The sequence below is a fragment of the Eschscholzia californica genome, unplaced genomic scaffold (assembly GCF_041429995.1).
Source record: "Eschscholzia californica isolate CP2 unplaced genomic scaffold, dmEscCali1.0.p SCAF_2, whole genome shotgun sequence".
In the NCBI taxonomy this organism is placed as follows: domain Eukaryota; kingdom Viridiplantae; phylum Streptophyta; class Magnoliopsida; order Ranunculales; family Papaveraceae; genus Eschscholzia; species Eschscholzia californica.
Genome location: NW_028238309.1, coordinates 18,773,178 through 18,787,980, shown reverse-complemented (window position 1 = coordinate 18,787,980; position 14,803 = coordinate 18,773,178). Strand labels below are relative to the sequence as shown.

The 14,803-nt window shown below is 37.5% G+C and overlaps 1 protein-coding gene and 1 pseudogene across 1 annotated transcript; both read left to right on the top strand.

Annotated features, from left to right (window-relative positions):
- The first annotated feature begins 1,020 nt into the window (after positions 1-1,020).
- LOC147556682 (amino acid permease 6-like) lies at positions 1,021-3,633 on the top strand. The gene is made up of 7 exons (XM_086658678.1): positions 1,021-1,129; positions 1,483-1,716; positions 1,963-2,056; positions 2,193-2,413; positions 2,499-2,638; positions 2,827-3,048; positions 3,217-3,633. Exons 1-7 carry the CDS (start codon positions 1,021-1,023, stop codon positions 3,631-3,633), a joined length of 1,437 nt encoding a protein of 478 aa, XP_086514804.1.
- Positions 3,634-12,917: 9,284 nt separating this feature from the next.
- On the top strand, positions 12,918-14,306 carry LOC147556681 (4-hydroxyphenylpyruvate dioxygenase pseudogene; annotated as a pseudogene).
- The last annotated feature ends 497 nt before the right edge of the window (positions 14,307-14,803 follow it).

Below are 14,803 nucleotides of genomic sequence, written 5' to 3'. Positions count from 1 at the left end.
TAGTTATATTTAGCAATCTAAGATTCAAAAAATTATTTGCTAGATAAAACCAATAAATCGATCTTTAGTGTTGTTTAGCAATTTAATAAAAATTAAATGGTTGTGTCTAGCAAATAGCTTTATGAAGCAATTATGCAGTTTCGTTTAGCATTTGTCTTTGTTATTCCCAATCCCCATAATGATTTGTTTTAATATTTATAGACAAAATTATTCTTAATAAAATATTAGAATTACTAATATTAAAATCTTCTTTAATATAATATCACGACAAAAAGTAATTTTAAACCTAGGATTTCAGCCATCACCATAGCAACTCTCTCTCCATCTTTTTCTCACTCTCTTAAAGGTATCTCTCTCTAGTTTTTTCCTTCTCTCTCTCTCGTTCTTTGTTCATTCCAATTGATTTCATACCGTTTAAAAAGAAATAATTTTTAGCCGAGAGCTTTAGTATGGGAAGATAAAGTTAATTTTATAGATTTACTTTTTATATCTCCCGGCATACGGGACATTTTGATGAGTGAAGCTAATGGAGTGAAGAGAGAGAAAGAGAGAGAGCGTTGTTCTTTGTTCATCGCAATTTTGATAAATTTTGAGGCTGAGAGCTATCCTACACCTAACATCAGAATTGATTTATTATTTATTTCTATAGAACATTTATAAAAATTTACATCATATTCCTCTACGAACCAAACACTAAGTTATGGATCTTCTCTGTCAAACCAAACGTGAAACTAAATATTTTGATCACAATATTCATATTTATTCCCACCCGCCAAACATGGCCTTAAAGAATTCAAAATTATTGTCCAAAAAATGTCACAAATAGTTTCCAAACATGCTTTCTCTTCAATCTTTTCTTAAAAAGAACAACTTAAGATGAACCTGACCAAGTATATACACATCATTCGAAATCAATTATGCATCTGAAATCAGATCTTCATTATTTGGCATCTGACAGCAAAAGAACTCCCCCACTATCACTAGGGTAGTAGGTGATCAAAATTTGGTGGGACTGAGATGATGGAGATGAGCAATTTCACTACTTTAACAGTGGAGAATTCTGAGAAAACAGTAACTACTGGTGGAATGGATGAAAATTTTGATGATGATGGAAAGCCAAAAAGAACTGGTTTGTTTCATTATTTATATTTACATCAAACATTTTCATTCTTAAATTCACAGGTTTTGCTTTCTTTCTTTCATTTATCTTCTTTCATTCTCTCTCTTCTTCAGCAAAATCTTTAAGGTTTTTTCAATCAGTAGTGATATTCTAGAGAAAGTGAATTTTTCCACATTTCTGATAGGATTCAGCCATTTGTTTAACTGTCTTTATTAAAAATGAAGTTTGGTGAACTTTGTCAATGAAAATACAAGTGTTACTCTGTAATTTTTCCACAGTTACATCACACACATTTCTTTGATATGTCAGTCTTTCTTAGTTGAAGTTGGTGTAATTGAGTATTTAAGCACATATTCATGCAGGAACAACTCTGACTGGAGCGGCACATATAATAACAGCGGTTATCGGTTCAGGAGTGCTATCATTGCCTTGGTGTGTAGCGCAACTGGGATGGGTTTTGGGACCCATTGCTCTTTTCGTCTTTTCAATACTTACCTACTTCACGTCCGGTCTCTTAGCTGATTGTTACAGATCTCCTGACCCTGTTACTGGAAAGCGAAACTATTCTTATATGGAAGCTGTTGGAAACAACTTAGGTACAAACTTACTATGACGCCTCCATAAACTCCCAAAAGTAGGCAGTGATGCAACCACTTTCACCTATAGGAAAGATTTTGCCGGGTTTGAGTAAGGGGCACCCGGGCGTACTTTTGGGGAATGGATTATCATAACTTGCGTTCGTCTCTTTCTCTCTCTCGCGCGCACACACATACACACACACACACACGCACATAACCTCGTTAAAGTTACAAGAACTAGTTTAAACAATGGACTTTTTCTAGGTTCAAGAATGAGAACAATTTGCGGGATCGCTCAGTATATCAACATTATCGGCTTTGGTATTGGCTACGCAATTACTACAGGGATTAGCATGTAGTAAGTTCCTTCGTACTTTGGATGTTGGACAACTCGAAGACTTCTTGATATAGAACTTGTCAATATCTATATGCATCACATTTTCATGAATTGGTTTATTAACTAAATACTGAATTCAATTAATTTATAATTTCAGTGCAATATATGAATCTACTTGTATGAGCAAGTATGGTAATGACAAAGATTCAAGTAAAAGATCTGTTACTCCGTTCGTGATTTTGTTTGGGGTTGTTGAGCTTGTTCTTTCTCAAATCCCAAATATTCATGAATTGACATGGCTCTCGACCGTTGCTGCTATCATGTCTTTCTTATATGCTGGCATTGGAGTTGGTTTCTCCATTCAAAGAGTCACTTCGGGTAAGTCTAGATTGCGAGTTCTTTATATGATATCATCCATGATCATCTAATGTTTTGACAATTTTCAAATAATTAATACACGTAGGAAATACGGGGAAGACGACTTTGATCGGCCGCGAACTCGGGCCGAATTTATCTGTTGCTGAGAAAACATGGGGCATGTTTAGTGCACTTGGAGATATAGAAGTAGCCTTCTCACTTGCTTTTATCCTCATTGAAATTCAAGTAAGTTTACTATCATGTTTCTCTTGCAAGGGGTTGTCTGTTATTTTCTTCCATGAACCAAGACATTCAGACATTCTTGACACATTTCAGTCAAATTTACTTTCCATCTAGATTGAGGGATAAATAATTGACTCATTTAAAATCAAAACTAGAAAATGGTGCTAACTTGAAGCTTATGTGGTTTTCAGGACACGATGAAAGCTCCTGCAGAGAATAAAAAGATGAAGAAGGCAAACCTTTACTCTGTTACAGTAACAAGCATTTTCTATGCATTGTGTGGATGCATTGGCTATGCTGCATATGGAAACGATGCCCCGGGTAACATGTTAACTGGAGTAGAACATCATCCTCTGTGGTTAGTCAACTTCGCGAATGCCTGCATTATAGTACACATATGTGGTGCATATCAGGTACTATCTCATATATTCAAGTTTCTATTTCTTGTTTAACTTCATTATAGTATGTACATATAGCGTCCAACTTTACCTAGCTAGCTACCATTTTCAAAACTAGACCTTTAGAACAGTTCTAAATTGGTCAGGCTAATAGTCGTCCACCTGTGAATTCGCTTTTTGTAGGTTTACAGCCAACCCTTATTTGCAGCGGTAGAGACCAACTGTGGAAATAGATGGGAAACATCGAAATTCGTAAGACACGAATACTCAATACCGGGTATTAAACACTTCCGTGTTAACCTATTTCGATTGGTATGGAGGAGTTTATATGTGGCATTTTGTACAATTATTGGAATCGGGACTCCTTTCTTTAACGAAATACTTGCGCTTTTGGGAGCTACGGGTTATTGGCCCTTAACAATTTACTTCCCTATAGCTATGTACATATCTCAGAGGAAGATAAAGAAGTATAGTGTTAGATGGACAGGACTTCAGCTTCTCAATCTGCTTTGCTTGCTCTGTTCTATTGCTGCTGCCTTGGGCGCCATTCAAGGGATAATAAAAGCTTTAGGTGATAATACCTCTAAAAGCAAGAATTGACAAATGAAGTGAATTTCTCTGATGCTTTTGCTAAGAAAATTGTTGCCACAGATCTTGCAAAATTAGCCTAGTAAGTATTGTGGGTGGAAAACTAATACATGAGAGAAAGAGAATGAAATGTTAATGAAGTTAAAGATCAGTATTTGTAGGGTGTTAGGTTTTTTTTTTTTTTTTCTTTTTGATGACATGTATATGAATTCCAAAGGCTGTCTTTTTTCAAAAAAATTATTTTGTCACAATTGAGGCGAGAGAAACTGGCCAGATTCGAAAAAGGAAAAGATATGTTGGAAAAGGGATGAATAGGGTTTTTGAAGAGAGAGAAGCTCTCGGATCTAGCTGCATTGTACTCTCGGATCTAGCTGCATTGTAACTCCATTAACTCTCGGATCTAGCTGCATTGTACCCAGAGCACACATGCAACTACAAAAACCCACTAACTAGTTGTAAACCTTTCTCATTGAATAATGGAATGAAGATTACACAGTTATATAGGAAGAAAGAAAACAGAAAAACAACAACTAACAACTTCCTAACTAACTTATAACCGAAACTTAACAACTAACAACTTTCCTAACAACCACATGGGTTATATTCCCCTGCTTTTCTTCTTGATCCAGTACAACTCACACACCTCATTTACAATATTATCTATTACCCCCCTTTAAATTGATAGTTGGTGAAGCACAAACTTTCAATTTGGACTTGAGAGAGTGAAATCGAGGACCAGGTAGTGACTTAGTAAGTGTATCAGCAGGTTGATCAATGGTGGATATGTATTGAAGACCAAGTAGCCGAGATGTAACCAATTCCCTTATAAAGTGAAAATCCAAAGCTAAGTGTTTGATTTTAGAGTAAAACACTGGATTAGAGGCTAGAGCAAGAGCTGAAATGTTGTCACAATATAAAGTAGGTTGAGTGGAGAGAGAACAATGTAGTTCTTTTAAGAGGGAGCATACCCATACAACTTCTGCAGCTGAATGTGCTAGAGCACGATACTCAGCCTCTGTGGAAGACCTTGACACTGTGGGCTGCTTCTTAGCAGACCAGCTGATGGGATTTCCAGCAAGAAAAATGATGAAACCACCCATTGATCGACTGTCAGATGGACTTCCAGCCCAATCAACTATGGTATCAGAGCTATGATCCTCAAGTTTTTACGAATCATCATATTCTAATCAAAGCTTTCTCTCACTAGAATTTCTTCATCTTCATCTTCATCCTCTTCATCTTCTTCAAATCTGCAACTTTCTTTCTAATCAAAGCTTTCTCTCACTAGAATTTCTTCGTCTTCTTCAAATCTGCAACTTTCTTTTCTGAAATTCAATGGAATCAAGTAAAATAACTTCTCTCTCTATCAACTCCATGGGAAATGCGATCCCAATCAAACTCCAACCAGATAATTATCTAGCCTGGAAGTCAATGTTTCTCCCAATTCTAAAGAAATACAAGGTGCTAGGCTTAATCGATGGAACCAGACCTTGTCCTGACAAATTTCTTGATGCAGATATCATCAATCAAGAGTATATTGACTGGATCGATGAGGATCAAACTCTTCTGATCTGGATCAATTCGACTCTCTCAGAATCAGTGGTTCCTTATGTAGTTGGTACAACTACATCTGCTGAACTTTGGCATAGTCTTGAAGAATCATTTGGTGCGTCTTCAACAGCTCATGTTCTTCAACTTGAAAGACAACTAAGAGATTGCAAGAAAGATAATGATACCATTCCAGAATTCCTTGTAAAGATCAAAAGAATTTGTGATAGTCTTGCTGCTGCTGGAAGTCCTGCTTCCTCTAAGGAAGTCATTTTGAGTATTTTAAGTGGATTACCTTCTGAATTTGATGCCTTTTCTACTTCCATACGAATTAGACATCCTCCTGTTACAATTAATGAATTACACAATCTACTGTTAAGTGAGGAAATCACTCTAAGTGATAAGATGAAGAAGATGACTGTGTCTTCTGATCATAGTGTTCTAATGGGATCTAATTCTCAAATTAAGAACAAGTCTGCTAATTCTTATCAAGGAAACTCTACAAATCAGAATTTCTCTAATCGAAATCAAGTGAATAATCAAAGTTCAGGAAGAGGTTACAACTCCTTTAGAGGAAGAGGAGGCAACTCAAGTCAAAGAGGCAATTTCAATCGAACTAATCATCAAATTTCTAATTCTTCCAACAATGGTCGACCTGTGTGCCAAATCTGTCACAAAGTTGGACACACAGCCTTGGAGTGTTATCATAGAATCAATTTTTCTTATCAAGGAAGGACTCCACCATCTAACATTGCTGCTATGCTTGCCTCAGCTAATGTATTTGGTCACAATCCATGGTTTGCTGACTCAGGAGCAACTAATCATATAACTCCTGATCTATCTCAATTAACTTCTTCTTCTGATTTTAATGGTAGAGAGAGAATCACCACTGCTAATGTCCAAGGTATGGATATTACTCACACAGGATATACTTCATTCATTAAACATAATAGAAAGTTTAATCTTCTCAATGTACTTAGAGTACCAGATGCCTCTCACAATCTCTTATCAGTTCATAAGTTTACAACTGATAATAATTGCTCATTGACATTTGATCCATTTGGGTATTATGTGAAGGACCTCAACTCGACCAAGACTCTTTTCCAAGGGCCAACTGAGGGTGGTCTCTATCCAATTTCACTTTCTTCAAACAACTCAAACTCAGCTCAAGCCCTTTCAACTCAGTGCTCACAAGATCATCTGTGGCACAAGAGACTTGGACATCCATCTTTCCAATCTCTTCAAAGACTCAAGCCCTTCATCCTCCCAAATAATGCTTCTATGAAGCCTATCTTTTGTAATGATTGCCAGACAGGTCGAAGCAAGAAGCTTCCCTTTACTATTTCTGTTTCTAGTTCCTCTAAACCACTTGAATTACTTCATGTTGACCTTTGGGGTCCAGCACCTGTACCATCTGTTAGTGGCTATAGATACTATGCTAATATCATAGATGATTACACAAAGTATTGTTGGTTATTACCTTTACAATATAAGTCTGATTTTAGAAATGCATATGCTAAGTTCAAAATAACTATAGAAAATCAATTATCTTGCTCTGATACCATAGTTGTAAACCTTTCTCATTGAATAATGGAATGAAGATTACACAGTTATATAGGAAGAAAGAAAACAGAAAAACAACAACTAACAACTTCCTAACTAACTTATAACTGAAACTTAACAACTAACAACTTTCCTAACAACCACATGGGTTATATTCCCCTGCTTCTCTTCTTGATCCAGTACAACTCACACACCTCATTTACAATATTATCTATTACTAACATCCAAAATTAATATTCTCCTACCCAAAAATCCAAGAGAGAAAAGCAAATAAGACAAAGCTCCACCACTAATTCCCAGAGATAACTCGAAGAGGAAGACGAAGCATAAGGGGAAGGTCATCATTAACAACCTTGAGAATCAGCACGAGAAAAGGTAATAATTACCAAGGTAATCTTTTAGCTGTAGTTTATTTATTGCTTATTTAGTTTAATCTTTGCATGATCACCATGTGTCAACACTAAGTAGCTTAAATTAGGCTGTTCATTCCTCCTCTTCGAGCGTGCGCCGATTATTCCTCTCCCTTTTACTCTTGGTGTTGGTGGATTGGTTCGCCTTATTCTTTCACACAAGTGGTTGAAACCTTTGGATTTCCTTCCTTTCCCTAGGAGAGATGATGTCTTGGTATTGGTTGGGGTTGAGTCTGACAGTGGTTTTTGGGCTTATCGAGGACATGCAACTGAAGTATAATCGCCCAACCCCTTCATTTAATCAGTTCATCTCCCTTGTTCACATTCTCCATTTAAGGGATTCTTTCCTTAACTTCTTCTTCTTCATCCTCCTTTATCTTCTGTTCATGTCGACTTACCCCTCTGAGACCAGCATCAACGACCTCACTAATAAGATGGCCCTACAAATGAACCTTTCGGATTATGGTAACCTAACCATAGCTTACTCTAAGCCATCCGTGAGTAAAGAGCTTCAAGAAATTCAAGCAGGTTTTGTTGCTAGACTCTGTTGTGCTTATGATTATGGTATAGGCTTTATTCGTAAGTATTTGTCTGCTCAATCAAGATTCTTTCGAGAATGTGACATCTCCAAAGCTCCTTTTGGCCCTAATCACTTCTTCATCAAGCCTAGGAGTCAGATCGTCATGAATGAAATTAATCAAGGTAGACCTTGGTTGATTAGGGGTTTCCTATGATAGAGGAAGTCCCTGAACTGATGTGTGAACCCATGTGGTGTAGCTTCTCTGATCTCGCATCAGCTATTCAGAACAGACAAGATCTGGATGTCATCTTCTAATGCATGGGGTATATTATGCAGATTCTTCCGAAGAACTTCAGTATGGTTCCTAATGCTCTGATTCGTATCCAGTTTATGTACGATGTTCGTACTCCTTTGCTGGCAACTTTGAATTCCATTTTCACGGATGGAGGTAAGCCGGTCAACTTTAGTTACTTGAGATTCCCCAAAGCTATTTGTCATCTCTGTTGTATAGTCGAGCATTCAGCAGTTCCTCGTATCAAGCCTAATGTCAGGACTTCTAGTTCCAAGATGGATATTTCTCCCTCCTCTAGCAACCTTCCTAAAAAATGGGCTCTTGTTGTGATTCAACCTCCTCCATCCCAGTCTGAGTTTACCACCCCAATGGACAAGCAAAGTCAGAGAGGTAAGAGGAAGGAATCTGATCTATTATTAGAAGTCTAGATTGAAGAGAGTGAAGTCCGACAGTCAGAGGCTAAAAAGATTCGAGATAGATCTATTGACAGTAGTTCTTCTGGAGCAGGTGGGGTTTTTTCTCGTCGTTCGGGTGCATCGAGGGCTGATTATGATTTTGCGAGTTCTATGCCCTCCAGTTGGTACATTCCTCCTCCTGAAACTATCGACGGCCAAGAAGAGAGGAGGTGCCACCTGTTTGCTGATTCACTGTTAGAATCTCCGGGTACTTTGTCAACTGCACGAGTAGAAGAGGCGGATGAACAACCTAGTCTAGTCAATTAACTCTTTCTCCTAAGTTCACTGTTAGTTTATTAGGGTTGGTATTTTGTTAGTAGTATGATCTTCTGTTCTTCCTGTTTCTAGATTATCAGTCTGCATTTTGGTAGTCTTAGAGTGATCTTCTTTGATAGATAGAAGATCACTGTGTTTTGGGTTGTTTTTACTGTGTGATCTCTGTAATTAGACTGTTTGATCTTGTGTTATGGACTGTTAATTTCTAGTTTTAGCTTAACTTTATGTTTATCCTTCCTTGTGGTTAGTTTCCTTTGGAGTTTTCTTCTTAGTAGTCTTATCTTTAGTTTCATTCTTTTTTTCCCTTTTGTTCTCTGTTTTTTTCTTTTTGGGTGGCTGGAATCCTTATCGGAGAGTCTAGGGACTCACCGGAGCTTTTCCCGGCCTTGTCTTTTTGTGTGTCTCTTTTACTTAGGTAGGTCCAGCTGAGAGGTGCCTCTAGCATAATTTTGTTTTGAGCCCAGCCCTTTCCGGCCTTATCCTCATGGCTATAATAACCTTTACTAAAAATAGTCTATCTATGCTTAGTTGGAATGTTCGAGGGATCTCTTCATTCCTCACGAAAAAATATCTCCTTAATCTTATAGCTAAACACAGACCAGATATCATTTTCATTGCTGAGACTAAAAACAGGTCGACCAATATCAATAGTAACATTCGAATAGGCAAGGAGTATGCGAGTCACTTCATCGAACCGGTGAATAACAGGTGGCTTAGTGATGTACTAGAAACACCATATACCGGTTAATATCATTTATTCGGATAACAACATGATCCATTTGGATATTTCAGAGAACCAAAGCTTCAATCGTACATTTATCACGGGTTTCTATGGTATCCCCTACAACAAAAACAAACTGAAACCCTGGAAAAAACTGATTGACCTTAACCCAGGGAAGGAGACGTCATGGATTGTGATAGGGGACTTAAACATCATCCTTGACCCTCAAGATAAGAATGGAGAGAGCAATTCCTCTAACTCAAACACCCCTAAAGTTAATAGCATCATCAACAACCTGGAGCTCATAGATATAGGCTATAAGGGGAACCCTTACACTTGGAGCAATTGGATAGGGTTTTAGCTAACCAACCTTGGCTCCAGGCTTACAATAACTCTAGTATCTCTCATTTAGAATCAGTAGGATCTGATCACCCACCAACTCTATTAAATACTGAATATTACAATCCAACTCAACCTAAACCTTTCAAATTTATTCGTACCTGGATGTCTCATCCAGACTGCCACGACTTTATTGCCAATAAATGGGATAACAATCATAAAATACATTATATGGACGACATCCAATGTAATCTGAAGAGTTTGAGCAAACAGCTTGCTAACTAGAATAAGAATGTTTTCGGAAATATTGAATATCAAGAAAGCAGTAACTAATATTCAGAACAGTAAAAGTAAAGAGGAAAATCTCAAGCATCAAGCTGAACTGGAAAATCTCTACGAACTTCAAGAAAGTATGTGGAATGAGAAGTCCCAGAATGACTTTATCACCCTTCAGAGATAAAAACACTAAATATTTCCATTCTCAAGCGATTCAAAGAAATAGAAGTAATAGGATCCTGGCTATTAAAGATCGAAATGATATTTGGCAGGATGACTCGAGTGAGATTCAAAACATATTTTCAGACTATCTTCACAGTATTAGTACCACTAACAATAATACTATTAATTCAGAGGTTGTCAATCTCTTTCATCCCGTTACTAACAATGAGCAAAACCATGAGCTCACCCAAATCCCAGATCAGGAGGAAATAGACAGAGCTATACACTAGCTGAAGAAAGAAGCAGCTCCGGGTCCTGATGGCTTCCCCCCTTTCTTCTTTCAATCCAACTGGGATACAGTCAGTCTAGATATCTACAACATGGTTAAAAATTTCTTCAGCACCGCGATGCTCCCTACGGAGTCTAACCATACGCACATATGCCTTATCCCCAAGACCCCATCTCCGCAAACCCCTGCAGACTTCCGCCCCATCAGCCTTCTTAATACCACATACAAAATTATCACTAAAATTTTAGCTGACTGATTTAAACGTACCCTGAGTAATATCATATCCCCTTTTCAAGCTGCTTATGTTCCTGGTAGGCAGATTTCTGACAACATCATTATCGGTCAGGAAATTATTCACTCCTATAGAAAGATGAAGGGGGGAAAAGGATATTTCGGGCTCAAACTGGACATGTCTAAAGCGTTTGACAGAATTGAGTGGAACTTCCTGATTAAGATTTTGAGAAAACTTGGTTATTCAGAACAATGGACCAAGATGATCTTCAACTGCATCTCTACTTCCTCTATGGCAGTTCTGGTGAATGGACGCCCAGGTCAAAGATTCTTCCCCTCGAGAGGTCTCAGGCAAGGAAACCCCCTTTCACCGTTCCTATTCACTCTAGCTATGGAGGGTCTTAGCCGCCTCATCTCCTCTTCACTAGGGTCAGGTAATTTCTTGGGCTTCCCCGTCAACAGCTCGAATATGGAGATTACTCATCTACTTTTTGCCGATGACTGTATCATCTTCGACAGATACTCGATGGATAATATTCATAACCTTAAAAATATTCTTAACATTTTCTGTGAAACCTCAGGACAAATGATCAACTACAATAAATCCAACATCTTCTTTTCCAAAAACTCACACTTAAAATTTAAACGTATGATTATGAGATCGCTTAAAGTAAAAAATGCATCCGCCTCAGAAAAGTTTAGGGGCACAATTGTCTATAGGAGCTAACAAAACCAAAGTCTTCAACGATTTAATCGAACAAATAAACCGCAAACTCAACAAATGGAATCACTCTTTTCTTTCTCAAGCAAGTCGCACGATGGTCATATCCTCCGTGGTGTCCGCTGTACCCCGATATCAAATGCAATGTTTCGCGCTCTGATGGCGATCATCCCCTTAATGGGCCTTTCGTCCAAGAGATTAGTGGGCCTAACGGCCAGGTTATTACATTAGCGTAGTTTCCAAATTTTAGTATTTAGGGTTTCTATGTTTTAGTGTCTTAGCAATCAAGGAAAGTATCCTTAGTAGTTATCTTCTTTCTTTATTCGAGTCTATCTAGGAAAATACAATATCTATATAAGAGAAGTCCAGTCTGTCTTGGTTAATTCAGATTTGAGAATATTATCAACCGAGTTTATTATTAATCAAGTTTATCGTTTTGTTCTTTACTTTATCAGTTTATTTACGTATTTTATCAGTTTATTTACGTATTTTATCATTGTTATAATAGTGGATTCCATTACTTTTACGCTTCTGCAACAATCTACATCAGCTGGTATTCAGAGCCTCAAGAATCTGGGAGCAGATAAATTTTTTTAGATACTTCTCATCTTGAATGTTTGAAAAATCTTCCACGTTTAGGTTGGGATCCTTTGCGAGACGCACAACAACTCTATGTTGATCGAGAAGATCAATATAAAATTAATGTCGTTTTCAAAATACCTATATTCGATTGTCAATATCATATAGATTTTTGGATTCAACAGATAGAAGATTGGTTTATAAACCAAGAGGTTTGTGATGAAGATAAGGTTTTTATTCTTGAACAACACTTGTCTACAAGAGTGTACGAAAAATTCAACGAGATGCAATGGAGACTCATTGATCAAGGTACATCGTTCATAGATAATTGGAATCAAGTGAAAAGTATTTTTCGATATGTTTTTCTCCCTTTAGATGATTACTTGTCTTATGAACAATCTCGAATCTAATTGAGCAAATTTTCTGAAATTCCTTCAGCCGCCGTGCCCATTACTGTTAAAGGAAAGATTACTGATAAAAAAGATATTAGTTTTTCAATGACTGGGGAAGAAAAATCGACAAAAGAAGAAGGAATTCAATTAAATAACACAAGTCCGAATTATTTATTCGATCCGCGTATAATTTCGGGAGAAAAATTAGTGGTTTCGAATCATAAAATTCCTCCGACTCTATCTTCATTGGGTTCCACTGCTACAAGTCAAACAATAACTAAAAAAAGAAAAACAGTGAGGAAGACTGATTTTGGGTTAATCGAAGACCTAAAAATAGTGGACAACAAACGGAAACAGAAAGGTGGTAGTAATCAGAAAAAAGAAAAACGTGACCGGAAGAAATCTGGTCCTCGTTTGCCTTCTGCACTTCGAAAAGATGTTAAGTTCTTAAACCCTAACCCTAAAAGCAGTGATGATGAAGAGATTGACTCTGAAGAAGAAGAAGAAGAAGAAGAGAAAAAAATGGTGGAGAAAGGCAAGAATGGTGAATCGAGATTCAAATTAGTTGGATACAGTAATTTTGTCCGTTCTAATCCAAAATCAGACCGATTCAAAGTTAAACGATTACATCACATTGAGTTTTGGTGTACTGATGCTATTAACTCCGCTCGTCGATTTTCATGGGGTTTAGGTGTGCCGATTATAGCTAAATCTGATTTATCTACCAGAAACATGACGCATGCTTCTTATCTTCTCTGTTCCGGCGAACTTAACTTTTTACTTACCGCTCCTTACTCACCGTCAATCGCCGGCAATCAAACGAACACTGCTTCAATTTCGACGTTTAATCATTCATCCGCTAGGTCTTTTTCGTGTTCTCATGGACTCGCTGTTAGATCCATCGGAATCGAAGTTGATGATGCTGAAGAAGCATTCAATGTGAGTGTTTCAAATGGTGCAAAACCTTCATCATCTCCGATTGAAATCGAAACAGGAGTTTTCATATCTGAAGCTGAACTTTACGGTGATGTTGTATTACATTACGTAAGTATCAAAAACCCTAACCCTAATTTAATATTTTTACCAGGGTTTGAACTAATGGATGAATCATCATCGTTTAAAAATCTTGATTTTGGAATTAAACGGTTGGATCATGCGGTTGGTAATGTTTATGATTTAGCTAAATCGGTTGGGTATGTTAAATCGTTTACTGGGTTTCATGAGTTTGCTGAGTTCACATCAGAAGATGTAGGAACGAGTGAGAGTGAGTTGAACTCGGTCGTTTTATCAAGTAATGATGAAATGATTTTGCTACCGATGAATGAACCGGTTTATGGAACAAAGAGGAAGAGTCAAATACAAACTTATTTAGAACATAATGAAGGTGAAAGTTTACAACACTTCGCTTTGGTTAGTGGTGATATATTATTAACATTGAGAGAGAGGAGAAAAAGGAGTAGTGTTGGTGGGTTTGAATTTATGCCTTCACCACCACCTACTTATTATAAGAATTTGAAAACTAGGGTTAGTTTTATGTCCGGTGATGAGAGTGTGGGTTTGAGGTCAGAGATGACGGCATTTGTATCCGTTAATTTAAACAACGAAGGAAGGGAGGAAGAAGCGGGACGACTCAGCTTTATATGCTTTGCACATGACGTATTTGATGAGCATCTTGATGTTGATCATTTGAATTACATAAGTATGTTTGTGGATGTCTCTACCGTGTTCGAAAAATTGCTCGTTAGAAAGATCAATGGAATACTTGCTATATTATCTTTTGAAAAACGAAATAGTGAAACCTCCATGATATTTTCTTTTGTTATACTGGCTAGAGAAGTAGCTACATTGATAAACATTGGCACAGTTTTGGTTTCTAGACTTCACAAAGATGAACATGACAAGTCAGTCTAAGTTGTTATACAAAGGGAAGAGGCAGTCAAAGTTATAATTTTGAAGAAACTTAAGGTTGCTTTGTCCATACGGAAGAATATGGCGTTTGTGGTCTTTTTCGTCAGACTACAAGATGTCGAAATCTCTGGGATGATTATTCACTACTGTTCCGTTCGAGTGAATCTTCACATCATCGGTTTCAGATGATCATTGGTGACTTGGTCCATTTTTGTCTTCTTCGGTTTTTCAACAAATTTCGTGCAAAGTGGGAACTAAGGATCGCCTTCGAACTCGTCACCAAAGTTATCGTCAACATCGCTGATATATCGAGGCACACGCTTACCAATTAAAAAAAAAAAAACATCGCTGATATATATCCGTATTACCTAGACGATCCTCTTTATGACAACACCAACTTGGGGACAAGTTGTTCCGCAGCGGGGCAGTATGATGGCGACCATCCCCTTAATGGGCCTTTCGTCCAAGAGATTAGTGGGCCTAACGGCCAGGTTATTACA